The 27,624-nt window shown below is 40.6% G+C and overlaps 1 protein-coding gene across 1 annotated transcript; it reads right to left on the bottom strand.

The window, feature by feature from the left end:
* On the bottom strand, positions 1 to 27,624 carry LOC120752315 (tyrosine 3-monooxygenase-like). Its single transcript, XM_040063195.1, has 12 exons — positions 27,298 to 27,624; positions 26,235 to 26,409; positions 24,255 to 24,343; positions 22,044 to 22,111; positions 20,813 to 20,863; positions 17,078 to 17,223; positions 12,498 to 12,633; positions 11,791 to 11,860; positions 9,996 to 10,052; positions 7,222 to 7,317; positions 1,754 to 1,887; positions 1 to 182 (listed from the first exon to the last, which is right to left on the bottom strand). Exons 1-12 carry the CDS (start codon positions 27,490 to 27,492, stop codon positions 23 to 25), a joined length of 1,377 nt encoding a protein of 458 aa, XP_039919129.1. The 5' UTR covers positions 27,493 to 27,624; the 3' UTR covers positions 1 to 22.

The raw sequence follows: 27,624 nt of genomic DNA, 5'->3' as shown, positions 1-27,624 counted from the left end.
GGTGAGATGTACTGCTGTGGTTTTAAGAGAGGTTTTCAAGGGCCAAGCAGAAGTTTTTCAGTTCCTCTTTTATCTGGTGGAGTGCCCTCTTGACTTTCTGTGGTGTGTTCAAAACCTCTATGCTGCTGGTGAAGGGGTCATAATGCAGAGCAAAAGGCTTCTTGATCTTCATTGCGTAGTTCCTGTGGGGAGACAGGACAAAGCTTCTAGTTCAAAAAGCATTCCCTTAAGTGCAAAACCTGCAGGACCTCATTTCTCAGGGTGTAGTCATGGCCTGACTGGGGAGCAGAGGATGCTGTGACACCTCCTCACTGCTTCTCTTGAGCTTTGTCTGGTGCAGCACATCCTGCCCACAACTGAACCACTAGCAGCCCCAAAGATCTGCAGTTCCTCATCTCAGCCTGGCTGGCTGAGACCTGTCTGTTCTCACAGCTCTGCGTTCACACAATTCAGAGTTATTACAACCACAAGCTGAGGAATGCAGGAGCACAGCATGTCTGCCGCCTTCACTTCCAAGAAATAACCTGGAGCAGCTCTTTCTGTGTAACATTCTAAAAACTTGTTGATACTAGGCATCCTGGGCTATTTTTCTGTCTCTATTAAAAGAAAAAAAATGATTGCTTGCCACTTTTGACAATATTTCCATTAAGTACACACTGGTAGGACCCCCCTGTACTGATGTTGCCTTATGTTTTCAATGCTGACAGATTCTTGTGCCTTCAGTTATTTTGAGCAGCCTTGGCTGTGCTACTGTCTTGAAAAAATGTATGAAAAATCTTCAGGCCTGGTAGTGGTATATTCCTTGTCCTCGTATGTTCTTTGCAGGTTTGCCTGAGTCAAATGCTTTGCAAGATCTCTCTCTCCTGCCAGTGAGATCTCACACGTGTTTTCACACATATTAAAAAATTTAATGTGAACATTCAGATTTAAGATGAGGAGCCAAATTAGCCATGGCTATAGCCCCAGCGGACAGTGCTTCTGGGGAAGAGGCAGGGAGAGTAAGGAAGAAGTCTGGCTCAGGTTATCTTCCTCTAATAAATTCATTTCAGCTCCTACATGCTCCCCAGTAGCTCCACAACCAACATTCTGCCTCCAGCCAGAACTGGTCATGTTTTTCTAACTCTTGGAGATGAAGGCCAGTTTCAAACCCTGCTTACTTATTTAAAAAAAAAAAAAATCTTTACTGCACAATATCACACAGTTAAGGAAATGTGTTTAGAAACACCTCAAGCTAATTTGAAATAATGTTATTTAGGCTGCAGACAGCTACTTTGTAGAAAATAGATTGCCCGTGAATGCTGATTCTGGATTCTTGTGCAGATATAATCAGAGGAGAAAGGCAATCTTGTTTTTAAGCCTCCTGCTGATCCATGTTAATTCCAGCGACTGCTATAAAATTTCCAAGTGACCTTGGGTAAATCAGTTCTTCACGATGTCCTGTTTGTATGGACTAGCACATAGTGTGGGATTGCACTCTCACAGTTCAGTTAAAGGACTTACTTCAGAAGGTGCTAAAATGAAGCATTTCTAAGATTAGGCATAGGACAGGCCATAGCAAAAGTAAATTCTGAATTTCTGTGACGCTTTTCTGAGATAAACAAGCTCATGCTTAACTCCATTGTACAAAAGCCACTATGCAGATGCAGCGAGATAGCCTGGCATGGTTGTTGCAATAGTAATAGATGTATTTGAGATTAAGAATCAACCCAGTGTGTCCCTCCTCAATGAAAATACCCACAAACACTTTACTTACTGAAGCTTGACCTTGGCATCTTCCAGATTTTCTGCTATGAAATAGACAGGCTGGAAGGCTTGATCCTGATAGGGGTGAACTGCAGTCACTTCTGGATCAAAAGGCTTGTACTCCGGCTTGTTTGACAAAGCGTACTTTGTAGCAGGAACAACACCGGTTAGAGCAGGTGAATGAACAGAGAAAGAATTAGTCCCTGCTGGGCTGGGAAATTCTCTTTGGGGAATAGTTAGGGATAATATGAAGTCCTGTTCTTTCAGGTCAGAGCTATTTTCATAAGCAGCAGTTAATAAACCAAATAATATTTTTTTAAGATTAAAAAAAACCATAATAAATATATATTTCCTTTATTACAGTGATGTACAACTGGATAGTAAAGCCATGTTCTCAGATACGGAGTGGAAAGTCTACACCACCCCTTAAAATATAAATATCCAGAAGAAGAAAAATATCATGCTGCTTTTTTTCAAATAATATCACAGAAGTTTCACAGTCCTGTCTAGAATTACTTTAGAATCCCCCAGCCCACGTCACAAATTTCCTGCTTCCTGCTGCAATGAAGAACAGAAGACAGAATGCTTCTGGTATTCTATGCAGGGCTCCCAAGCCAGTATATCAGCCTAAAATCTTCCCTGAAATCCAAGGTATAAATAAACACTATACTGCATGTGCACATTTGTATTTTTGAGTCCACAGAGCTTCTTCAATATGTTCTTCTCCAGTTCTTTTACGTTGTCTCCCCAGGCAAGCAGAAGGCTTATAGAAGCCACTTCTGTCCACACTGCATTCTGTAGGTACATCTATATCGTTTGTTTACATATACTGGAAATGCCTTTTAAACCAGTTTGGCACCTGCACAGAGTCCTGGGAAGGCAGCTCTACTTAGGCTTAAAGTGAGTATCCAAACACTTTGTCTGCCCCTGAAACCCAAGTGAGGTACTCTAAACCTAGCTCAGCTCCAGTGACATTTGAAGTTTATCACAGATGTGCCTAAAAGCTGGTTGGGCCTCCAGCTGGCCAGATTGGTGAAATATACAGGGTATAAATGAAAAGCAAAAAGGAACTCGTCCCATCAATGCTGAGACCTTTCTTCCCCACGTTCAGACTGGACAGTGGGCCCCATTCACCTAGGGACAGTGTTTTAGTACCCACCCTTCTCTGAGACCTGCCTCTTTCCCTTTCTCTCTTCTTCCCCAGTCTTCAGAAGGCTCCCTTCACCATTTTGTAATCCAAATGTCAGGTCTCAGGGTACTACTTGTAAATAACTGGTAAGAGTAGGTGATGAGACTCAAGACTTTCAGTTCAATCTGCTGGCTGGAAAAATTAAGACAATACTCCTAAGCACATATTTTGACATTTCAATGAACTGATGCAGAAATAAAGACGAGGCTCCAAAAAAAACCAAACACCCTCCCCCCGCCCCCCCCCCGCCAAAAAAAAAAAAAGAAAAAAACAAAACAAAAATAATAAAGAAAGAAATAATAAAATTTTTAAAAATCCAGTCTATATAAAAGATGGTGTTTTTCTTGCTCTTCATTTGCAGTGTGTAATTGAAGAGTAAACCTTGGATAGCACTCATACAACCTAAGATGGTTGGTGTACACAAACATGAGGCTGCTCTTACAATCTTAGAAGCTCTGGGGAACTAATGGGAAAAGATTTCAGTAACTCAAAACCTGACAGGGGTCCCACTATGCTGTCAGTGTTGAAGCAGAACTGAAATCCCATTGATTTCAGTGGAAGTTCAGCTCAAAACCGGATGGCCTTAAAGGCCTCTACAAGTTAAGTACCGTGTGTGCTGCAAGAAAAGCATATGTAGCACTGAGTGTTGCCAGAAGTGTGGTATGAGCCATAAGATTTTACAGTATGCAGGACAGAGTCCAGCTGAGTGTTAACAGAAGAAGCATTTGGGATAATGTAGAACAGCTGACAGAATAAAGTGAAATAAACAGTGCAATACTGAGAGCTTTTGGGGAGGAATTCTTACAGTTCAGAGGAGGCAAGTTTTGCCAGCAGTCAGCCCCATTACAACTGCTCACTTTAGACTCGGGGATGGTTATCCTTTTGATACCTAGCTGCTGTCACTAAATGCTTTGTTAGATAACAGGGATTCAAGTGCAAGATTCATGCAGAGTGTGTCTAGCTCTACCTCTCATCCTCTGCCTTTACCCCAGATTATGACCTGAGTTTGGGCAAGATCAACTCATCCACAGAAAATATCTACCTGAAGCTAAGTTCAAACTGGTAAGAGTGGAGCAAAGGGAAATGTTTTGAAGATTTCATAGTCAGGATGTGGTTCCCTTGGTTACAGTCACACACCCACAGGCTGCAGTTCAGGGATGTTCCCAGGCTTCTTGCTGATGCTAAGTTCTCATATAACACAAGCTGGATGACTGCTGCTTGCCCTCTCCCGCTGGTTAGTTGTTATCTTCTTGTAGACAACCATCAAAACTTAGTAACTCATACCCTTATCCCCTCCTTAGTGACTGAATCATTCTGCTACTCCTGGCCTAGAAGCCTTTAGGTACAAGGAAGCCTCTCCCTTGCTCAGGCTGCTGCAGTGTGTCTCCTTCAACACACAACCTGCAGTGAGATTACTACAGTATTTGTTATATTCACTGCCAACAAAGTGCCAAAACTTCACTGCCTATACCAAATATGTTGATCAGCTAAATGATTGGGAATAAAGTCTGGGACCTCCATGCAGAAGTCTGTCTGGGCCCACTAAGAAGACTGGCAGATAATTATTAGGCTGAATAATGGCTTTCTGCCAAGCAGCAATGAAACTTATCTAGAGTAATAAACTGAAGTCTATCATGAGCCTCACTATCTTCCAGTCATCGTCTCTAACAGATCTGTCTAGACACTGCTATATTTCTAAAAAAAATCCCTTCTATGAAACAGGCACTGAACTACACATATTTTCTCTCTTCAGCTGAAAAAGAAGCAGTTGGTACAGCTTTGCAATTTGCTAACAGGTGCTTAGGCATTGGACCTCATCACTTTACCCACACTGCCAGTGCCTATACTGAAGTTAGAATCAGATGCTCAGGCAGACTAGAATGAATAAATGGAAATATTTCTGTATTTCAGTTTTGTTCTAAATTAAAAATCAGTGAGATTTAATCAGTCAGCTAGAGAAGGAAACTTCAGCACTTAGGTCCATGGATATCATTAACTTGAGTTCGACCAGTTTCAGGAGCTCAAGGTGAAGAACACAGAACCACTAAGCCATTGTCCCAGAAGATGTGCAGTGAGGAACTTGCAGAGGTCACAAAGGGATTCTGCAGGGTGCATAGCAGAACTGCTGATTAACTGCTTGCCCAGCTTCTGATTTAGGTGTTATATACAAGATGAACATGCTGAAAGGGGGCTAATCCTATTCATTACTTGTTGAATATAAATGCTATCAGTCCTGAATGTATTTTCAGTAATGTGATGGTTGAACACAGAGGCAGACCCAGCTTTATTAAAAGTTTATCCAGTAGTTTTACCCTGCAATTACCAGAGGCAAAAGTAATGACAAGAAACTGCAATTTATCAGCTCAGGAACTGTCAAGACTTCCACTCTCAGCCTGAGAGGCAGGGAGTTTGAGATGCAGTTGTACTTTTTCATTCTATATTGCACAGTTTTGTGCACAAGCAGTCCCCGCCTATGGTTTTAACCAAAAGCAGAAGAGCTTGTTGGTGTCTGAGGAAGAAAAGGGTGGAAATAGAGGAGAGAGAATACAAGTCTGGTGTGTTCAACTCTGGACACCAAAAACGAGCATTTCTGATGAGATTTTTACCTTCATTTGAGTCAAACTTTAACAGAAAAAGGAGGTAACCAGATCAGATAGATTTTGCCATGCATATTGCTATGAAAGCTACATAAGTATCAGCAATATGATTACCTCTGCCCTTTAGTATCCTGTTTAACATGTAAATGAACTTGATTTAAAACCACAAAGTATTAAGCCTGGCAGAGTAGAATAAATGTTGCCTTAAACTGTGCTTTGATTGGACATTTCTGACTTTGCCAGGTAAATGAAAGCAAAATTATGTTTCATGTTTGTTGTCAGTGAATATAAGTACTGAAGGATTCCCAGATAAACAGTAGCTTCAGCAGTACATAGTGTGAAGCTGATGAGCAATCAGGCCAAGATCAGGCTGCCATGTAGAAAGGAAGTCACGTTTATTCCTGTAGAGGGCTAATGAACATACAGATCTTTCAGCTCATCAAGAGAGAAAGCTCTCCACAGAGTCACCTCACAAAAATCTCCAAATTGCAAGTGTTGTGAGGAAAAACCGTGCTAAATTCATCAAGGGGTAAAAGCGAAGGTTGACGTCGGGGAAGGTTCCCCCTTCTCTGTGTTAATTTCAACTGTCCTTTTGTGGGGACTTCTACTTGAAATGACATGAGATGCATCAAAATGTTGTTTTCTCTCCTGTCAGTTGACCGGGAAGTGGGCTGACCTGTACACAATTGGGAGAGTTTTGAAAATGTTTGTTGTCATAACAACCCAACTATCTCCAGTTCTGGGAGTCCAAGCTATGCTAGTTCAGCCACAGTTCAGCGTGAATGTATCATATATCTGGCTGTTAGGCTGCTGAGTTTATGTGCTAAAATATATCTCCCATGAAAAAAAAAAAAGACAAAAAGGGTTCTGGTGTATAAAAATGCTTGAAAAGAGTGGTATTTATTTTCCTTTGGCTCTTACCAATTAAAAAAAATATCCAATATCTGCACAGCTTGAAGCATTTGAGCCCTGCTGATACCAGTTTAGGGCTTTTGCAATTGTGATCCCCTGCATCAATGCTCTTCAAAATTAAGGAGAAATTAATCTCTTTCCTATCAGCTGTTTGGCCAAAGAAGGGGAAACCCACTTTCTGTAAAAGTGTAGAAATCCTTTCTACAGTTAAGCAAGGCAGTATGAAACCTGTCCTTGCAGATTTTGATCTCATAAAACTAGACCTTACATTAGTTCTGAAATGTATCTAGGAATTTAAAAAAAAAAAAAAAAAAAAAAAAAAAAAAAAAAAACCTAAAGCAATTTCTTTTTGACAGTGTCTATGCTATTTCCAGTTTCTTTGCACTTCATTTGGTCCAGTAAATCGATGCCTTTCTGGTTCATATGTGTGTGAATGTCAAAGGCATGGACAAAATAGCCAAGCTCATAAAAGGCATAATATTGCCCTCTAGTGAGTAATTCAGAAAGGAACGTGAATTTTGTGTCAAAGTCAGCTGCATTACTACTGGCAGAAGAAGCAAATTTAGTATTTTATGGGACGGACGCTTTCATTGCATTTCGTCTCACAGTAGCTTTTCCCCTACTCAGTAGCTTCTGTGAAGGGACAATTATTTCTTTGTAAAAGAAAAATCTGAATTTTAAATCATATTAATTTTTTTGTACAAAAACATAGTTCATTTTCACCCGAGTTCAGGAAAGTGGATTATAGAAATCTTTCAATACTATGCATTTGACACATACCTTCAGCTCCCCATAAGATGAAAGCAGTCCTGCCCCATAAGCTTTGATCAATCCATTTTGCTTGCAGAGGCCAAACTCCACAGTGAACCAGTAAAGCTGGGAATAAGAACAACTTGTGAAAAACAGTCTGAAAAGGCAGGAATTTTTAAGCTTCTCATCTCTCTTTTAATTTTCTTTTATCCTCAGTCCTTAATATCTTTGTATCTTCAAATTTTATTGTTGTGTATTTTAAGACAATTATTTTTTCCCCTCAGCATATAACACACACTAAATAGAATATATATTTTTTCAAAAGTTGTTGCCTCACTTAGGGAAAAAAAAATTTAAATTTTGCATGATAGTACATGGGTAAATAAAGTCATATCCTTTTCTTTTTTTGGAAGATGTCACAAATTACCTTGCAACCTCTTAGTCCAGAGCATCACCGTAGTCAGTGGAAGCTGGTAGATTTCCACCCACAGTCCCCAGAAAGACAGGTAGATCCTGACAGAGGGTTCAAGACCTTTGGACAGGTACTTGAAAAGAGAGTTTCCCTCCTTTTTCCATGTGATCTCATTCAGAAGAATTGAAGAACAACTTTTTCCATATGGTGCCAATTATGCCTTAGTCATGCTCCAGCAGAAAATAAAGGTACATTTCTCTAGGCTTTTCTTGTGATAAAAGAATACTTAGGGCCATACTTCCTTTACCTGCTGGACAACAGCAGGATGAAAGCAACTTCTGGCTCTGCCAAACTTTTAGTCCCACTCATATTAAAAAATCTAAGGAAATGAACAATGGAGAACCAGTTCTGGAAACAGCCTAGTGCCCTGAAAGCTGGATAGGCATTGTGCAAGGGGAAAACATAGTAAATAAGGCATTTCAAGAATATGGCTTTGTGTCACAACTCTTCAAGGTTCCTTTAGAGACACAGAGCACTTTGCTGTCTCATACACAGGGATAGACCTTGGCTTCACAAGTATGGCATTTTTAGGACCCTGCTTAAAGAACTGCAGACAAATTGTAAAACAATGTGCAGCTCTGTATTATTCTGTCTATTCTGCCTCTTTCCTACATTCTCTTTCTTTCTTTCTCCCACATATTTTCATTTTGATGACTTGGTTTTAGCTTTCAGATTTATCACAGAAGAAATAACATCTTCCTTTTTGCAGGATCCTGAGTTGCTTTCTCTACAGTTCAGCAAATAATTACATGTTTATATTCCGTTAATATTCTTGATTCTAATTATTTCCCAGTGAAAAGTCTTTTTAGTGTCTCCTCATTTTGCAGGAGGCTTTTTTGACTGCAGAATGAGATATGGGAGGAGGAATTCTTTTTAGTGTTTCTTAAGATATCCTGTATTTGGCTTCACAGAATTCATGTTAGACTTTCATGTCAGGATAGTGAATACATTTTAGGTTCTTCTTTATCTTCACTTTCTAGAAAAGGAACTCAAACAGTAAGCCTAGATTAGGTATATAAATTTTAAACATTTGAATATTGGGATGTTAATCCAGACTAGGTTTATACTGTTCAGAATACTTGAATGGTGCTTGCAAAATTGTATTCTCACAGACCCTGAACTGCAGGCAGCCCTTTCAAAAAGGTGCCCTTATTCTACCTCCCCAAACCCTAGATGACACTAAGAAAGTTCAATAAGTTAATAATGGGGAGACCCATTATTCTTCTGATCTTAACCCTACCTCTTGTCTAGGCTACTCAGTTCAGGATCAGGAGCTGCTTGCAGAGGACTGCTTTATAAACCACAGGCCTCAACCCCACCTCACCAAGACCTGGGGAATGATGCAAAATGGCTTTCTGGGACTTGAATTTTTTAACCCTAGTAAAGGCATGGGTCTAAATCTCACTCTAGCCTCTCTAGATCCAGATAGTGAAAGAGGAAATGTTGACTGTCAATGTCATGGTCTCCTCACACCACCAGTCCAGGACCTGGATGAAGTTACAAAGGATTCAGCACATGTAGCGACCTTCAAAAATAATGCTAGTCTTACTTAGTCCTAACCCAAGGATGGATATGTGCAGTTGGATTTTAGGCGAGCCACAACTGCCTTCCTGAGTGGGACTGTGGACTGGGTAAGGAAGTTCAGGAGAGACATTCTCCTCTCATACACTACCTGTACTAAATGAGTCTTACACAGCTCAGGGAGGATAAGGCTCCTCTCCTTCTCTGAAAAATCATCAAGATTGGTAAATGGCTGCCATTATCAGAAAAAAAATTACCTGGCCTCCAGAAAATTTTCAGAACAAGTTAAGATGATAGTAAGAGGCTGCACAAATCCTTTTGACAGTTGTAGACAGCCTAGTGACTCAGAACTGAACAGCAGTATCTGCTCTCAAACTGCTTCTAAGTGCTCATCTATTTGGTGAGGTTAATGAATATGAGGTGAACCAAATTCTGCTGGTGTTTTGGACCTTGTGTAGGAGAAAATATAGGTATCACACTGGGTAGTGCTTTAGGTGAATCTGTAATGCGAGCTGAGACACCATCCTGTGTCTGAAATTGTAAAAACTCAGCTTAAGAAATATTTTCTTATAAAATCAAGAAGTGTAAACATTTCCTCAGGTGGAATCACACCATTCTGGGCTCCCCCAGAGGGATTCCAGTCCCTGCTCCAGCATCTTCCTAACCTGTGGAGAAGAAGAGACAATCCAGCTGATGCTTCCTGCTTTTGTAGTTAATCTGAAACACAAAGAGAGCCTTCCCTACGCAGCAAGGGATATGCAGTGAATTGTTTGGGGTTTGCCTCCAATATTAAACTGCCATCTGTACTTACTGTGGCCAGTTTCTCAATCTCCTCTTCAGATGATCCAAGAGAAGCCAGTCCAATATCCTAAAGCAAGTAAGCAAGCAGACAGTGTTACACTAGTGCGATTATTCAGCCCAAGGGAGAGAAAGAGGGGAAGGGGGAGGGCTGCATCATTTCTAGCATGAATAGCATGAACTATTCATTGGTTTTGTCACCCAAAATGACCTTCCATGGCTTCCAGGATGCCTACCTCTCCCTGGCCCCCAGCTACATACCACTGGGAGCCACATTAGATGAGTGTTTAATCCTCAGTGTTCTCTGTAAAATTAACCATCTCTTGTCTTAATGCTAGACCATCTACATCAGGAAAAATTAACAGGGAGGCATGAGAAAGAAGGAAAGCAAAGGTGGGTTTTACCTTAACCATTACCTTTCTGCCCCTCACTCTTTCTGACAGTCCTTATGAGCGGGTCATGTCTGTGCAGGGATGATTCTGTTTATTTTCATCTTTGCTTCCTATTAAATGTTATTCTCACAATAAGAATCTGTAGATGTCTCTTTTTTTTTTTTTTTTTTTTTTTTTTTTTTTTTTTTTTTTTTTTTTTGCTATCCCAGGAGCCATATCATACAACAAACAAACAAAATTAGGGCATTTTCACCATTCATCATCTCGTATTCAATGGAGAAAAAAAGAATTTTCATGGGGTGAATTTCAACTGTGAAAATACTTTGAGGGGACAAAAAAGTGAAATGTGAAAATTCCTTGAATGTGATCTCATTTTGTGTAGTCTATATTATTGGTAGGAAAAGAAGAACATTGAAAGCTTTGAAATTGCTGTAATCTCTTATTTCTAATGTGTTTTAAGTTCCAATATTGAACCGAACTAAAGAGGTTTCTTCCAGAATAGTTTATAGATGACTAGGATACTTAAAATACTACTCTTCTGATTCTGTTGATAACCAATATTTATGATCAAAATGGTAGCTGTCATGTATTCCAGTTGACACAACTGGAAACCACATCATATGAGGTGATTTTCTTTTAAAGATATTTCTTTAGGGACCTACATCATGTTGGGACCTACCTAATGTTACCCCTCTGATCTTATCACCAGTTTCCATGCCAGCTGCTGATCGATAAGCCCGGACTATGAGAAATCTTCTTCCCTCTGCTATGGTTTTGAGGAATAATCATAGTTCTGAAGTCTTTAATTATGAGAGGTCATTGAGTTCAGTTGGGTCTGACACTGACTGCTCGTACTAAACAGCCCCTTATTGTACAAAGAAGCTTTGTTTGCTTTTTGGAGCCTCCTCACCAGTATGAGCAATGCGGTGAGAATCTGGTGAGCCGTAAAAGGAAAAACAACTCTGATGAATGACACGGTGATGGACACAATTAAACTCTCTTGTGAGACAAGAATGTACGTCCAGAGACAGAACCAGCTTGGAGGCTCAGCAGCTGGTGCTGCGTAGGTTCATGGGGTGTAGGACAGGAAACCAGAGGAGCAGCTCGGTCAGCAGAGCCCAGACCCCAGCCCCACAGAGACATCCTTCTCCAGACAGACACAGATCTCCCACAGAGAAGTCCCACAGGCCCTGCCTGCCCTTCCTTTCACACTGTGTCCATAGGGAGCAGTGCTACCACTCCCTTGGAGAAAGGGTCTGTCTCCCAGGTCGCAGCTAGCCCACCATGCCTGGAGGTCATGACTCAGGCACAATCCAGTCTTAGAACTGCATTCCAAGGTGAGCTGTGTGTATTTAAGGCACCTCAGACCTGCTATCCAGAGCAGTTGGTTAAAGAGCCAACAGAAAATGTTCTTACCTGTGAAAACTGGGCAAACTCCTTGTCAGCCAACATGGGAACATGACCCAACAACTCATGGCAGCAGTCTCTGGAAAATAAGTGACCTTCTTGTTTATTAAAGGCTTCCTTTCCTACCCTTCATGAACTTCCTGTGAAGAACTTTAGCCAGAAAACCACAAAGGGAGCTGCTGTGAGAGCTGCTCCACAGTGGCTGCGTCCGTACCTGGCCTGGCTTTGCAAGGATCAGAGCATTCCCTCCTGCCACAGGCAGCCAGCTGCCCCCTGCCACCTTGTCTATTGTCTCCTTGGGATGGCATGGACACTAACCTTCTATGTCACAACATCTTTGAAAGGTCTCTGTTTTGTCCCAGCATACAACAAAGTGTCTGTGTGAACTTGTAATTTCTCATGAAATGTAATTGCTGTTGTCTGGCCAGCACTTACTGGGAGAGTTTCACAGCAGGAAACCAAACCCCAGCAGATGGTAACTGAAGATTAAAGATTAAACCAGATATTCTTCAGTCTTTTCCTTCCCCAGACAACTTTGCAAGGGAGGCAGAGAACCACACCCTCTCATGCATGACTTCCCCTTCTAACTCTCCAGCTACCAGTTTCTCAAATTGTTTCATTCTGCGGACTACTTGATGGAACTCCAGAGCCAGCCCCAAGAGAATGATCCCAAACACATTCAGAAGGATGGAATTAACTCAGGGTATCAAACTTACGGTTCTGGGGAATGCATAGGAGAAGAGAAATGCCTTATATACTGTGTGCACTGAAAGACACGAAATGCCAGGCTGGCAAGGAAGTCACGAGCAGACAGCAGTCCTGCAGCTGGTCTCAGCTGGAAACCTGTTCTCTCTGCAAAGGGAAGAGGCACCAAATTCAGCTGTTTCTAGGGTTAACTACACAGAGTGTTTACTTTAGCTAGTGGTTTCAGGGATACTTCCTGCTCTGTTGGAATAGTTCCCTCCACTAAGCATAGCAGGCACACCTTGGCCTATCATTATTGTTGTGCCCCTGTGCTGCTATAGGACCAGTTCCTGCAACATGGAATCACCTATCCATCCATCCTGGGTGTAGTCACATTGCAATGTCACGAGGTATGGAAGTAGTGTCCACCTCAGTGCACATTTTTGCACATATACACACAATTATCTGTGTTCCACATGACAGTGGTGTGTTGGAGGACACGCATGGTCTTTATGACCAAGCAGGGAACAGAACCTGCATCTGGTTTTTGTTTGTTCTGGGTTTTTTTCTTTTTTTCTTTTTCTTTTTCTTTTTCTTTTTCTTTTTCTTTTTCTTTTTCTTCTTTTTCTTTTTTACCATTATGTTTGTCTAGAACTCACTGCACAGCCTCCCATGATGTGATCATAGGTGCTTTGCTTTGCATGTGTCCACAGAACAGGACAAAAGAATGCAACATTTTTGCACTGTGATTTCAGGTTGTACATCCAAGGACATCCAGGGTTACCCCAGAGCACCCTGCATTACCATGAAAGGCCTGTGAGAGACAACCAAAAAAAATAATAACCAGTCTGGTGGTCTCACCAGAATATAGAACTCACACTCTACATTTCCATGGGAAACATGTTGGTGGTCTGCAAAGCTAAGAAAATTGAAAATCACTGCTTTCAAAGTGAGCCAATGAAAATCTTTTTGAAGTCCTATATTCAAAATCTGTGTTGCATTCTCAGCTCCCATAAATGACATCTCATCTTCTTTAAAGCATAAACTGCATTTTAAAAAAATCAGAAATTGTTTTATTCTCAATTCTTTATCCGTATTCTATTGTGTCATTAAGCCTATAACCTTTTTTTTTTTTTTTTCTTTTTTATGTAAACAAACAACAAAAAAATCCCACCCAGAAACCAAGCCATTTACAAGATTTGTTTTGGTTTGTTTTTTCATGTTTCTTCCAGAATTTCTTGTCTTATTCTGTCAGACTATTAGTACTTTTCCCATTAAAAATAAATAAATAAATAAACAAAACAAAACCACCCAGACAAAGGAAAAAAGGAAAAAACTTCAAAGAAGTGACCAAATATATGAAGAAATATAGGAACGACAGGACAGTATGGAGTGCTTCTTCCTGACATTGTGATGGACTAGGTGGTGGGCATTTACACAGTTATCTTCAGTTGTTCCACTCAATTCAAAGGCAACTAGTATAGAACTGTCTCAAAAATTAAAAATTTTAAAAAACCCTGTGGAGATTATGTATCTACCTTTATCTATTTGCTGGTCCAATCCAGAGGAATATGAAAATTATATAATCTGGTAACCTTTGGGCTGAATTCTGGGTGAAGTGAAAATTGCACTAGCTGAAAAATATATTCTATGAAAACCAAGACCTTAGTAACTCAATTTTGGAAAGATTATGAAAGAGTCTAGGGAAATTTATATAGCTTTAGCATCCATGTTGGAGGAGAAGGTGGGAGAGTGAAGATTACAGCTTGTGTTCCCTGAGATATCCTTTTAAATAGAGCCCAGTGACTCAGTCTGCTGATGGAACAGACTTGGCCAGTTGCCTTGAAAAGCCCTAGGAAAAAGTTATCTGCTGAAGGTAACATCTGCAAATCTAGTTCATGACTGCACAATACAACCAGCAATCAGTAGAGAATTGGGGGTGTGGCTGGTTGGTCATGCTGCCCAAAGATCTGGGAAATCAAAGTGCATGGCAGAGAATGTCTTGAGCAGTTGACCTAAAGTGATCTGTGAGGCTTAATTCTTGGCCTAAAAGCTGGTGTATACAGGCAGGCTGTGCATTGTAGTGTGAGCTTGCTTGAGTTCACTGGCTGTAATTTCTTCCAGCTGTGGAGCACAATGACTGCCTAAATCCAAACATCTTTCCTAGAAAGAAAGATGTGCCTAGGTTCATCTAGTTAACCCTTTAGAAAAACCCTTGCCATGTGTAAACGATCACACTGCTAAGCACTTAACTCTCTTTAAGTAATCGTGAAATACTTATGAAGTACAGTTCATTTCTCTTCAGACCAGCCTCACTAATTGGTAATAACAGACAGAACTCACACCAAATCAAAAAGAATTGTTTTCTTATGTTCACAGGTACTGCTAAGTTAAAAAGAAGATGGAAGTTTATCTGGCTGTGTTGGCTGGTTTTAGCATGATCACTTTCTTTCCAGGTTACACCCCCCTCTCTCTGCCTCCTATGGTTTATTATTTTCAAAGCTGTACAAGGGGAGGTTCAGAATGGACATTCAGAAGCATTTCTTTACTGATAGGGTGGTGGTTCTAACACTGGAATTGGCTTTCTGGAGAATTGGTCAATGACCCAAGCCTGACAGCATTTAAGAGGAGTTTGGACAATGCCCTTGACAACATGCTTTAACTTTTGGTCCGATTTTAGACCTTGCAGATGCTTCTGACTCAGACTGAGTTTGGGCCTTGCAATGATGTCAATCTTCATGCTATTCTCGGAAGTATTCTGCATAGTGAAATGAGCTCGTTAGAGGAAAGCAAACCAAGATATCCATTCAAAGCCTCATAAAATAGGACTAAAATAGTTTCCTCACTCTTAATTGTGTCTACTTCTTAACACAGCTCTTCTAAAAATTTTTGTTTCATTCATGCATAACCTGTAGGCTAAAGTAATCCAATTTTAATCTACAGTTTAATGAGGGTAGGACCAGTAGTCCCAAGAACTATTCAAAATTTTCTTTAGCTGTCCAATTCAGAATGGAATAAAATGCCTCAGGAATGCTTGATGCTCATTTCCACTTAGTTTATACAATTAGCTTGTAATAGACACCTTGTTTATAGTAAAGGAGTTGAAACTCACTGAGAACATCTTTCCAAACATTGTTGGCCAGTTTTTCAGAGTTGCTGTTTAGTTTGTTTTGTTTTGTTTATGACACAGAATATTTAGAACCAGAGCCTGTAAAGGAAGTGAGCAGACTCCAGGCAATCAAATCCTGTCAACTACCATGAGCAATACAAATAGGATTATGGCAGAATAGTCTTATATTATCCTAAATTCTCCTACTCTGAAATCACCTGATACACTTAAAGGATACTAATATCTGTGATAATCAAATCAGAATCATAATTCCTGGAGCTCCCTGTTGTCAGCTACTGTGTAAATTAAATGAGATCAACTACTTCAAGAGACAAAATATTTATCAGCCCAGTTATTATAAGAGGGACGTAAGATGGGTACTTGAATAGAAGTGAGAATACATGAGAAAATACACAATGCCTACACAGAAAAACTCCTACAGCTGGGTGCAATGGTGTTCATGGCAACCCTCTCTTCCCTTACAGTAAACATGCAATAAAAACCTTGTCATCAGAGAGCTTAATCTTCGCAAGAAATGCCAAAGTGTTAGAAAACTCTTCAGAAACAGAAAGCTTATTCAAGATAACTGGTATCCCCTACTCTTATACAGAGCAGGTCACTTGATTTCCTGAGTATTATATTTAAATACAATTTATTTAAAGGTAATCCATATATTTTATTGTTTATTTCAGCATGGTGATAAGCTTTCCTCTCTCTGGCACTTCTTCTCACTGATGAGGAGCCTTTAAAGATTACCTTTCTTTAGAAATCCTTGATAATCAGGTGGTTTACACAAAGCACGTGGCCTTGGGAATCCATGCAGCCTGTGGCGGCATAAAAATAATTCAGGCTCGCTTACTCTTCTGTTCTTTGTTAGTCAGCAAACTTGTGTGTCCTTTTTCTAAGGTGACCTCTTCATGCCTTTATGGACTAGCATCACAGCCTTTGTGCTCTCCTGTCAGCCACATGGTAGGCATCAAAAAGTTTAGTCTGACAAGTGGTGCTACAGAGACAAAGAGAAGCAGAATGGTTTCAAGGCAGCTGCTGATTGACTAGCAGGATCTCCTGGAAATCATTTTCTCTAGCACACATTCCCATCCTGCCTGGTGGATCAGAAAAGAAGTGTACTTGAGAGGTATGTACCTGTACTTGTGTTTGGGTTTTACTATCAGCATGGCTATAGGAGTAGAAAACAGAGCCAAACCCATAAAAAGGCTGTGTGGAAGTTGTGCTGAGCAGGGTCTGCCGTGACTGTAGAGGTGCTAGTACTGAAGTTAGCTGGTTAGTGCCACACCAGCAGCTGCCACTCACAGAACAGACACAAGCTTCCAGCTTGGTCCCTCAGTGTGCCTGGTATGAATGCCTTGTGCTACTGCTCCTCATGCATATGGGAATGCTACAGCTCACCAGTTCTGCTGACTGGCCTGTTTCCTAGGAAATGGTTTATAGTGCACAACTATATGCAGGGAACCCTAGAATAAACCATGGTTTATAATGACCGACCTTTTAAAAATCTGGAGACGTCCTGAAGCTGAGGGATGTTATCCTCTCGGTAGCCGCAGTGCTTCTCGAGCTCCTGGAAAGCATCCAGGTACTGTGTACAGGCGTGGGTAGGGTAAAGGCTCCTCAGCTTCCTGTAGACTTCTCTCCTGAAAATCAAAAACTTGATAGCACAAGACACCTCAATAAAGCAGTACTTATCTACAGATCAACAGAGATGTAAACCCCCAGGATATGTCATGGCCTAAAAGTCCGAGCTTGGGACACCTGGTACTTGAAAACTGGTGCTGGTTGGATGTAGTGAACCATAAGGGCTTTTTGTTTGACTTTTCACTCAGAAGGTGTATTTTAATGCTACAGAACTCTAATTCTGATACAGAAGTATTCCTTGATTAGGCACCTTCTTGCTCAGGGTGTTGAAGGCATCAGGGAAGTCCCATGGAGAGAGCTGAATGTGGGATACTCTGTTGTTCAGTTCAGGAATGGAATGAATCAGGTATTCCTCTCCTTTCTATTTTTGGGTACAACTTGAAATGCTGGTCTCTCCTTTTCCACCCTGAAGCCCAGCCTAGGTTTGCCTCTTAAAAACCTCTGGAAAACACACTTTCTGATACTGAAGAGTAATATCTGGACAGGTGAAGAGGTTTGTATTTTTACAGTTAAAAATGCCTGACATGGGCTATGTATTTGAAAGATATGCCAGGTTCTTGAAGCATTTACCCCAGTATACAAAAAGAGACCAGCTGAAATAACATGTAACCTGATTTGGGCACAGGCTTTAAGCTTCTCACAAACCTGATGGTACTTGGACTTAGAATTGTGGTTTGGAATATATTTAGTTGTTGCAAAATAAGCAAGTAGTAATAGGATGGGAAAGAACCTTATAGAAATGGTTATTTTTGTTCAGACATGGCCCTAGTCTGTCAACAACTTTATAAACATTGTTTTATGAAAATTGAGATCATTCTTGGAAATGCTGGGTACAGGATATGACCTTTTGTTGGTTTTGTAAATTTTTTGACTATTATTATTATTACTCTCCTTTTTGGGATGCTATTGTTGCTATGGAGGTGATAGCCAGTCCTTGGTAATGGCTCTTTATTTGTATGAATGTCTTAAACAGTGTGGGAGTAATGAACCAGAATGACGTGGGGGAGGAAAACCTTAGGAAGAAAAAAATGTTAAAAGAACAGAGGAAACAGTGGCTGCTGTCACTATTGCAAAAGCCACAGGAGACTGGGCCATTTCCATGGAGGAATTAGGAAAAAATGAGGAGGACTAGAGTTCAAGTGTTGCCCTGGCTTATTTCCTCATGGAGTACTACTGACTTCAGTGAGGTTGCGTGGGATTTGAACCAGTACAAGGTTCATGCCCAGACTGGAGTCTAGAGAGAGCAGGCTTGTTTACACTTTTGCACATATGGTCTCCTTTATCAAAGTGTCATTATGCTGTGTGTCCAAACATTGGCTACCACAGAAGTGCAGGCAGACCCAGAGACCAGTGATGAATTATCCAAAGCTAAGTGTTCCTCTAAGACAATCGTCTCCAAAGTCAAGAGAGTAGCAGGTATGAAAGAACTGATGGAAGCATATTTTATGAAACACTCTAGAAAGGAGCGTCCTAACAAATGATCGAGCCAGGTGCTTGAAAGACTTTAAAGGCAACAACCTCATTTTATGTAAATATCCTTATTGTTCATGAAAAAAAAAAAAAAAAAAAGTGGCACTATTCAGCTTCATTATGAAGATGTGACAGGTGCATCCCCATAATTTTCTCCTGACTTCTCCATTTTCTTACACAGTTTTACCCATATGGCATCTCTGACTACTTAATTTCAGGGCCTTCTAAGAAGTTGTTTTGAAAACAAAAGCTCAGATCATCTGCGCCCTCTCTTTTCTGAAAGTCGTTTTTCTTCACTGGCTTGGTTTTCATTTTTATGACCGTGTTGCTACAAACTGAAGGCATCCAGCAACTCAGAGTGACACCAAGGGAATTCAGTCTGTGCTACAAACTTTGCCTGCAATTGCACAGTGCTTAATTAAGTTGTGCTGCAATGCAGCTGACCTCAGGGCACAGCCTCGGGGGGCTGTGATAACAACTGGGAAGGCTAATTTTGGAAACAGCTTTACATAACAAGACAACCTGGGTTGCTGGGGTTGGCTGTTTGGGGAAATGGGCGCATACTCCTTTAAAAGCCTATTCTGTTGCCACAATGGATCTAATTCTAGGTGGAGAAGAGCTGGAATGACGAAGGTTGGCAACAAAAGAGAAAAACAGGAAAGAACACAAAATTAAATTTTCTTAAATATGACATTCCCACACGCCATCCCATGCCAAGATTGTTGGCTGGTGGTAGTAATCATGAGCATGACACTGACCATCAATCTTTGACTATTGAAAGACGCTATAAAAACCTATTTGAACTTAATAAAAATGTGTCCTCCTGGATGAGCTGGATGCAAGATTTTTATGTTGCCATGGGCTTCTGTGGCACAGTAGATTTTATTTAAAATTAAAAAAAAGTTGAAAGAGATGAGATGGCAGGGTGATTGAGGTTCTGGCATGAGACATCTAGTTCTATGGATTTAAATTCTGGCATTGGAATAAATTTTGCATGTGATTTAGGGCAAAATTCTTAAGTTCTAGGGTTTTCAGTTGCACAGTTAGAAAATGTGGTCTTCTTTCTTCCTTTCCCCCACCTTTAGGCCTTCTTTCCAATTGTAAACCTTTCTGAAAAGAGACTCTCTCTTATGCGTGTGGCACCTTGCACAATCCCAGGACTCTACCCTTACTTGAGACGTTCGGACGTATTAGCACGTTGTAGTATCCCCCAAATGTGGAACTGCTGCTGCTTACTGATACAGTTTAAAGTTAGTGGGAGAAAGTGGAAACAGAGTTATTTGGAATAAGAACTCTGCTCTCATTCAAATCTGGCACATACTTCACATAATGCTTAAAAGCATACTTTGAATTTAATTAATTTTGTTTCATTCATTGTTTGTGTTTTGGTTTTTGTTTTGTTGGGGGTTTTTTTGTTTGTTTGTTGTGGGGTTTTTTTTGGAGGGGGGGCGTTGTTTGTTTGTTTGTTTGTGGGTTTTTTTGGGAATGGCAAACCTTCAGGAGAAACAAAGTCCCAGTGAAGAAATGCTGCACCCTTGTAAAGGTAACTTACCATCATTTCATATGATATCTAAGAACATTTTGCTATGTAAATAATTTGTGCTGGAAGGGTATTTCCAAATTTCTTCTACCTTCAGTTTGAGAAAATGATACATATTGACATTAAAAGCAATGAATACTTGAAGGAGACCAAGCTGTCCTGTGAATATTGATTTAGCAATTCCATCTGAGTGAATTTCTGCCCTGTGAGTGCTCATTTTCCTCTGGTAACAGGTTTGAAAAGGTGATATTTCTGTGAGCACCACAGTTCTAGTGAATTAGAGGTCCGTTAGAAGTTATTCTATAGGCTCCAGGTGTTTTCTAGCTTCTGATATCCTGATGGGATGGGCAGGCAGGGAGATAGGAAAATGCCTTTTGCTCTAGAAAATGAAGAGTAAAGACCAGACCTGAGAATGGCTTTCTGCAAAACAAATGACCAAAAGATGACATTTAACCAAAGAGTAAAATGTGAGGTGGATGAACAACATTTTAAAAAGGGTAAAGCTGTCTCACATCACCAGTCTTTCCTGGGACTGCTACGGAATGGCCCAGGAGTAGGAGCATAAGTAGAAAACTCACCAAGTTGCTGTTTCCTGTGCTGTGTACTCAATGTGAGGTAAAGGGTCTCCTCTGTAATGAAGAGAAGAAATATGACCTGTCTCAAGATTTCAAGTTCCATTTCCAAGTTGGTTTTTTTGCCATAATGAAAATAGAAACAGCAAAATAGTAAATAATGAACCATCTATTTGTCTTGGTCGGCTCTAATGTGGGTATTCTCTCTCCTGTTACAATGTTGGGAGGAAACATTGGGAGGGATATGTAAGAAAGGGAGCTGTGTTCTGGTTCACAGATGGAATAAGAGACCTCCAGGCTTGCTATTACCTCTGCTGAATGCAATCTAGCAAGCAAAACAGTGTGTGCCTGGAGGGGCCCTCCCTGCAGGATGTGATCAGGACAGTACCATCACAGAGAAGCTTTCATAAACGCATGAGCAGAGAGCTGCCCAAGCATTCACTGCGTGGTTAGCACTGATTCTCTGATGGGAGGCCTTTTCTCTTCTTCCTCACTGTTGCTTCTTCTGTAGCTCTGAGTCAGTCCAGTTCCACTTTTGGGCTATTCTGAGTTGTGCTGACTCTGATATTTGATGGAAGAAAGAAAATTGTATTCACAAGTCTCACAAGACTTTGGAGACTTCACCAGTTCTTGGACACCATGAGGCTAATAATCCATGACCCTTTGTACCTATACCTTTGATTTATCCTACCAGAAAGCAGTGTAGTTCTGGTGAAGGTTTACACCTTCAGGTGTAAAGGTGGAAACATTTTCCATCACTTACACAAGAACTGAGAGCTTTTTATGTTTTTAGGTAGTTAGCGTGCACAGACAGAGACATTTAAAATAGCAAATAACAAAAATAGTAAATCGCTTTCCACAGTCAAAAATATCTTTGTAAATGCTGTTCCTCAAATTTCCTTGAAAAAGATTAGCCTCAGCTCAGGACCAGGTCCTAAAAAGAGCTTGAAAATTTAAATAAAGGGTCATATTGCCATCACTTCTGCTAAAATAAAATCCAGCACTGGGTTGGGATATGTGAATGCAATCTTAAGATTTATGTTTTAAAATATATTTGCTGTGTCATCACAAAAGTCTATTTCGTATTGAGTGAAAGCTTTTGTGGCTGAATTTTTTTGTCTCAAAAGTGGCCCCACTGATACACTGACAGAATATTACATCTCTGACATTTCTTGCACATGAAGTCTGAAAGAATGTGTGGACCACTGAAGTTTCCCTTCAGCAGCCTTGTACTTACGCTCTGTAATTAAAGGCCAGGTCGGCAAAGAATGCCCTCCGTTTGTTATACTCCAGGTCAGAGTATCCCTGGGTTAGAAAATAATTAGGAAAAAACGTTTTACATTATGAAAGATCTGTGGGCATAAGTAGAAATCATCAGAACCACCACTGGATCTGTGGGAAGTACATGCTCCCCACCCACTTCTCACTGCCCATTTATGATTATGTTGTGATAAAGACTGACTCAGTGGTCTGTTTAAATGGGAAGTTTACCTACTGAATACCAGCATTTTCTTTCCGCTCCTTCTGTGTTTACTAGAATTAAAACTTTGAGCAGGCTTTGCCAGCTATTGAATATGCATACAGACATGGAATCACATTCCTTTTAATTTTACATCATTCATAATAGGAATTAAAACTTAAACCTGGAACTGTGTGCTAATATAACTCACAAAACAGCATTGATCAGCATCATTGCACAAATATTTATTATTCTAAAATATTCAGAATTTACTGGAACAATTTTGCATACTACAAGCCAAATCTGTCCCTTAGGTATATTCTCATAATTTTTAGTGTAACAATAATGCCAGTAACCCTGCGGTTAATGAGCGTTGTGTGCATGAATCTGAGGATAGAGCTGGATCCTGAGAACATGTTTATTTTGTCATGTGTTGTGAATAATGTGTTCATTCAGGTGCCAGCCTTGCTTGTCAGTGGCTGTAACAAATCCATGCAAAACACATTAAAAGCTGTTGGGCCAGACTCACACAGATGCTGTGACACCTCAGCTTTGTCCGTGTGGGCTCTGTACCCACCCTGTATGCAGCAGGAGCCTCCCTGGGGGACCTGCAGCCAGTGGCAGGGTAGCCCAGAAACTGGTGTCACAGTGACATCAGTTTGATTGTTTTTGCCAGCAAAGAACAAATGGAAGGTGTGGAGATAAACAGCCCGAACTCTCTATTTGGTAGGAAATGTATATGCAAAATCTTTGCTGAGCTACCTGTGCATCAGCTTCTTTTGTGCTTTCCTCCAGCCTCTCTGTTTATGAGCCCTGCTCAGAAGCCTGGATCAGCCCACGCTGTGCTCTCTCCTGCCACAGACAAGTGATGTTCAGCGCCTGAGGTAACTTGTTTTCAACTTGTTAGGTATTTCTAAATTGCACTACATTCTGCAATTTAGCTTTATCCCCAGTACTTCAGTAACTCAGCACCACTGCTGCTTTCTCTCAAACTCTTCACTGCTCACACCTTCTATTTGGCAAAGGATGACGGGAACTTAGTCCAGTTCAAAGTATCTCCTATGTGTGTTCATTCAACTAATGAGGAACAGCCTAAGAGTCAGCTCAGGAAAATTACAAACACTTGGACTGTTTGTATCAGAAAGAAATAAGGAAGAATGAAAGATGTCCTGGTTAAAGACGATATGAAGTTCTCCTAGAGGATTATAGTTGAATAAGTGATTCTCAAAAATAGAAGATAGGCTTATAGACTTGGAAAGGTCTATTTTATTTTATATTACACAGGACTGTACGTAGCTCACAACAAAACATGGTGTAGGTTAATGAAAGGGACTAGATAGAATTCAAACATGTAGAGAACGGAATGACAAAAACGTTCTTGTAGATTCTGCTGACACACATCTACACCTTCACTGCATTTCTCAGTGTGAAGTATGTCTTCTTTTTTTCCTTTCCATGCATCTCTTCTATGTGATGCTTGGCAGAATAAAATGCTTCTGTGACCTGCCTTGTCAAGGGACAAACAGCCCTTCGGAGTCCCTTTTGTGTCTGTGCCTAAGTCACATCTCATCTAAAGCTACTGAAGCTGGGAAGCTTTGATGAGAAACGAGGGTTTGATTGTTTGTTTGTTTATTCCCAGTACTCTCCCTTACTATCATCACTACAGCTGGATTCTGTGTTGCATTTTTCTTTCCCTCTTCTAGAGTTTGTGCTTAGGGCATGGCTAAGAGTGCACACATAAAGCTGTTACAGTAAAACTCTTTTTGTGGCCCATTCCTGCGGAGACTCATACAGTCCCTAATTCCACTGAATATGAGCTTTTATCTGCCCCTGTGTTTTTTTGTTGGGTTTTTTTGTTGTTGTTGGGTTTTGGGGGGGGGGGGGTTCTCTTCTTTCATGACTATTTGTTTACTCCTGAAGTTTCCCTTACAACAATCTCGCTACAGAGTTTCTCTTTTAAAAATAAAATAACTGTAATGTTAAACTTACAGGGTGACCGTGGTCCAAATTGGGATGATATTTAGTGATCAGATGGTGACACTTGTCCAGATCTTGGATTTTTCTGGGGAACCAGGGCACTGGAGAGAAAGCAGAAGGAGTTAAATGAGAGAGAATCAAATACATTTTAGAAGACAGAGAAAATAAAAGCTGTGCTGAGGATTACAAACTTTCTTTTCATCAATATCTAAGAATATTCATATCTACATGTTACCATAATTGTCATACATCTCAGTAGTTGACTTGTTTCCTGGCTAAATTGGCAGACTGGATGAAAAATTATCTGAAATTAACTTGCTGTGATAATGTCTTAGTTTGAATTAATAGAAACAATTTTCAAAGGCAAAAATATTTTTTTAGATCAAATGTGTTTTCTGTTTGACTCAGGACAACTAATTTATTTCTACATTCTGGATTTAGGAATGTATTTTGAGCTTGTCTAAAAAGCAGTCTTATATTTTCATACCTTTAAAAGTGAAACAATATTTTAAAAGTAAATAATGAAATTTCTAAAATTTCTAGAAACCAAAGAGGTGAAGAAGAATCTTCAAGGTTTTTTTTCCTTCTGGCTCCTTTTTTTTTTTTTTTTCCCCCGAGCAACATTATTCTTTAGCTATATTTCCAAACAGCTTCCTTCTCATGAAGTAGGAAGCTTTTCCAGTGACCAGAATTAAATAAAATGTGATCATTTTAATATAAATGCCAGCATTTATGAGAAATTAATTTTAAAAAAATGCTGGAAAAGCACAAAGTTGATGTTGCTTTCTGAAATCAGACTGATGCTGTAATCAGATCTTCTGTGTTGCAATTCAAAAAGGTCCATTTGGGGTCACCTTAATCTCATACTGGACAAGACATCAAACATGTCTCTACTGAATGGTAAATTTAATTTTTGCTGTGTTATATTACACCCAAGGACATCAAATTTAGAGAAGTACAAATCTAAAAAGTACCCACAGGCGTTGGGGAAATTATAGGGTTTTTTGTGCATTATGATAAATTCTGTGATAAGCAGGAAGAAATACCAGTCTGACAGATGCCTTATGTGCACTCAGAACCTTTTTCTGAGCCTTTGTCTCTGGTTGTACCAGTGGTTCTGCATGCAGGGTACCTTCCCTGCCATGTACTGCCATATCCCCTCAAAACCCGTACTGGATCACAGCTGCCCCAGTGTGTTCCCATAAACATCTTGCTAATTCCCTACAGAAAAAAACATAAACACACCCTCTTTTAACAGGCCCTTGTTTTTATTGTAGTTCCAAGTTCTGGCACATCTGAAACCTCTCAAATCCCAAGGAAATCCTGAAGAAATGCTTCTCCAGCTCCAAAACCCTCTTTGGCTCTCCAGTTTCCCTGATAACAGTGGTGCCCTTTTGATATGCCCACAGTTCCTGAGAACAGCTTGGCAACGACTGCCTCTCATAGTCAGCCTGACAGTGAATTCCAAACACCCAAAGGTGCCCAAACAGTTTAAAGTACTCTGGGACTATCTGTCTGGCCTTGTCAAGGGAAGAAAAATCCATGGCAATTCTGTATTCAGAGAACTCAATCAGTGAGCTGGACCCTCAGCCTTCTCAGGATTGTATTAAAGGTCTCTAACAGCCGCATTCACTCATTCCTGCCAGCAAATAGGAAAAACACCTGTCTGCCTCTGTCTTAAAACAATCAGTTCTCTGCACACAATCTTCCTGTCATTGAGGAGTTTATAGTTTCTCCTCAGCTTTTTGGTCTACAGCTCTATCTTTCTCATGTCCCTCTTTGCTGGAACACTTCTCAGCTCGATTCCACTGGCTGTGATGAAGTGCCTCTCTTTCTGCACCAATGGCAATGGAAAGCAGCCGTGCAAAGACAAATAATGAGTGCACACTCTACTGGCTTTCCAGACAAATTGAATTACTGTTATGAAGCTGAAGCTAAAACTAAAAAAGTTACTCCAAAAGAACTGCACCAAGAGATCCATACATTTCTTACCTTTGTCTTCTCTGCTGGCTTTCACATCCTTTGCTAGTCTCTTTAAGGACGTGATAAAGACACCAACATCAGCACTGTGAACTTCACATTCAACAAATACGTCAGAATCATCCACAGAGTTCTTGGGCTTTTTGGCTCGACGGGTTTCAAAGTGAGAGATTTGAGTTTCGAACATCTGCAAGAGCCAAGTGTTCATATGAGGAAGCTTTTCCAAAGACTGAAAATCCTGGTAAGTCTAAATACATTTCCACAATGTCTTTAAAAGGTGACTAAAAGAGGTATTAACTGGAAGTGCGTGTTAAGCAATAAAGTCCAATAATGTCTGGTTTACAAAGAGCTAAAATACAGCAGAACTAAAGATTAAACACTGTAGCATTGGTTAGAGAAAGAAGGAGATGAAAGATGAGATACTGTTGACTGTAGAATTTAATCTGTGCAGAAATAGCAAATGAGTGGCTGGGTAACTTAAAACCCTGCCAGAATGAAAGCAGATCTATTGATGTATAATAGCACCATAATCATTAAATAATTGTGAAAAATAAGTAACAAGTACAATACTTTTCTTTAGAGTTATTCATTTTCCCAGATAAGAGTGAGCACCTGGTAGGGGTACTTCAAGTGCCCAGACTACACAATGCCTGTGTGGTTCACAGCTCTTATAGTCTTTGTATCTCCTGCCAAATATGCAGAGATAATTCACTGGCTTCTTATGTACCCGCAGTCTGAGTGCTTGAAATGCCAGCCACCACAACTGCTAGAAAGAAATGACTGATTGGTATCTCCTCTAAACAGCCCTTGCATGAAATGGTGATTCTTCTAAAAGACTGTGCCCAGATGCTCCCCCCCTCCAGAGAACTCTCCCTCTTCACCATGAGACCAGGCACCCTCTCTGAGCAGCTGGAGCGAAAACAGGACAATGAGAAAGGGGGAAGTCAGCATAAGGTGTAGAGCAGGCAGGGAGCAGGAGGAGGGTGAGAGGGGGAGAGATGCAAACTGGGAGGCATGAAGGCAGTAGGAAGAGAAGAGAGAGCTCAGCAAAGGAAGGGGATATTGCGGTCTGTACCTCGAAGACTTTGGCTGCCTTAGAGAGCTCAATCTTCCTGACGTTGTAGAGAGTGAGGGTCAGGATAAGAGAAGCTCTGTCATCCTCCCTGTTGGAGTCCAGGCTGCCTTGGCTGTTCAATGACTCCATGCCACACATCTCCTCCTTGCTGGCCTCTTCTTTTGGGCCTGACATCCCCACCAAATCAGTCTTCATTGGGAGATAGGAGAGTGGATTGCAATAGCCAGATGTTGAGTGGGAGCTGCCTGAGGGTGTGGGACCAATGGCCAGGGGAATTGGTGGTACTGGAGATGCAGTGTGTCTGCGTGTGGCGAGAGCTGCCAGAAG

Source organism: Hirundo rustica, chromosome 4 (assembly GCF_015227805.2).
Source record: "Hirundo rustica isolate bHirRus1 chromosome 4, bHirRus1.pri.v3, whole genome shotgun sequence".
Lineage (NCBI taxonomy): Eukaryota > Metazoa > Chordata > Aves > Passeriformes > Hirundinidae > Hirundo > Hirundo rustica.
The sequence above is the reverse complement of the archived record's forward strand: the minus strand, read 5'-3'. Positions and strand labels throughout refer to the sequence as shown.

Coding starts and splice junctions, on each gene's coding strand:
- LOC120752315 (XM_040063195.1), bottom strand. CDS start 27,492: ATGAAGACTGATTTGGTGGGGATGTCAGGCCCAAAAGAAGAGGCCAGC. Junction 12,634..17,077: donor CGTCTCCAGATTTTTAAAAG/GTCGGTCATTAT, acceptor TTCCCTTTGCAG/AGAGAACAGGTTTCCAGCTG. Junction 11,861..12,497: donor CCTATGCATTCCCCAGAACC/GTAAGTTTGATA, acceptor CTTATTTTCCAG/AGACTGCTGCCATGAGTTGT.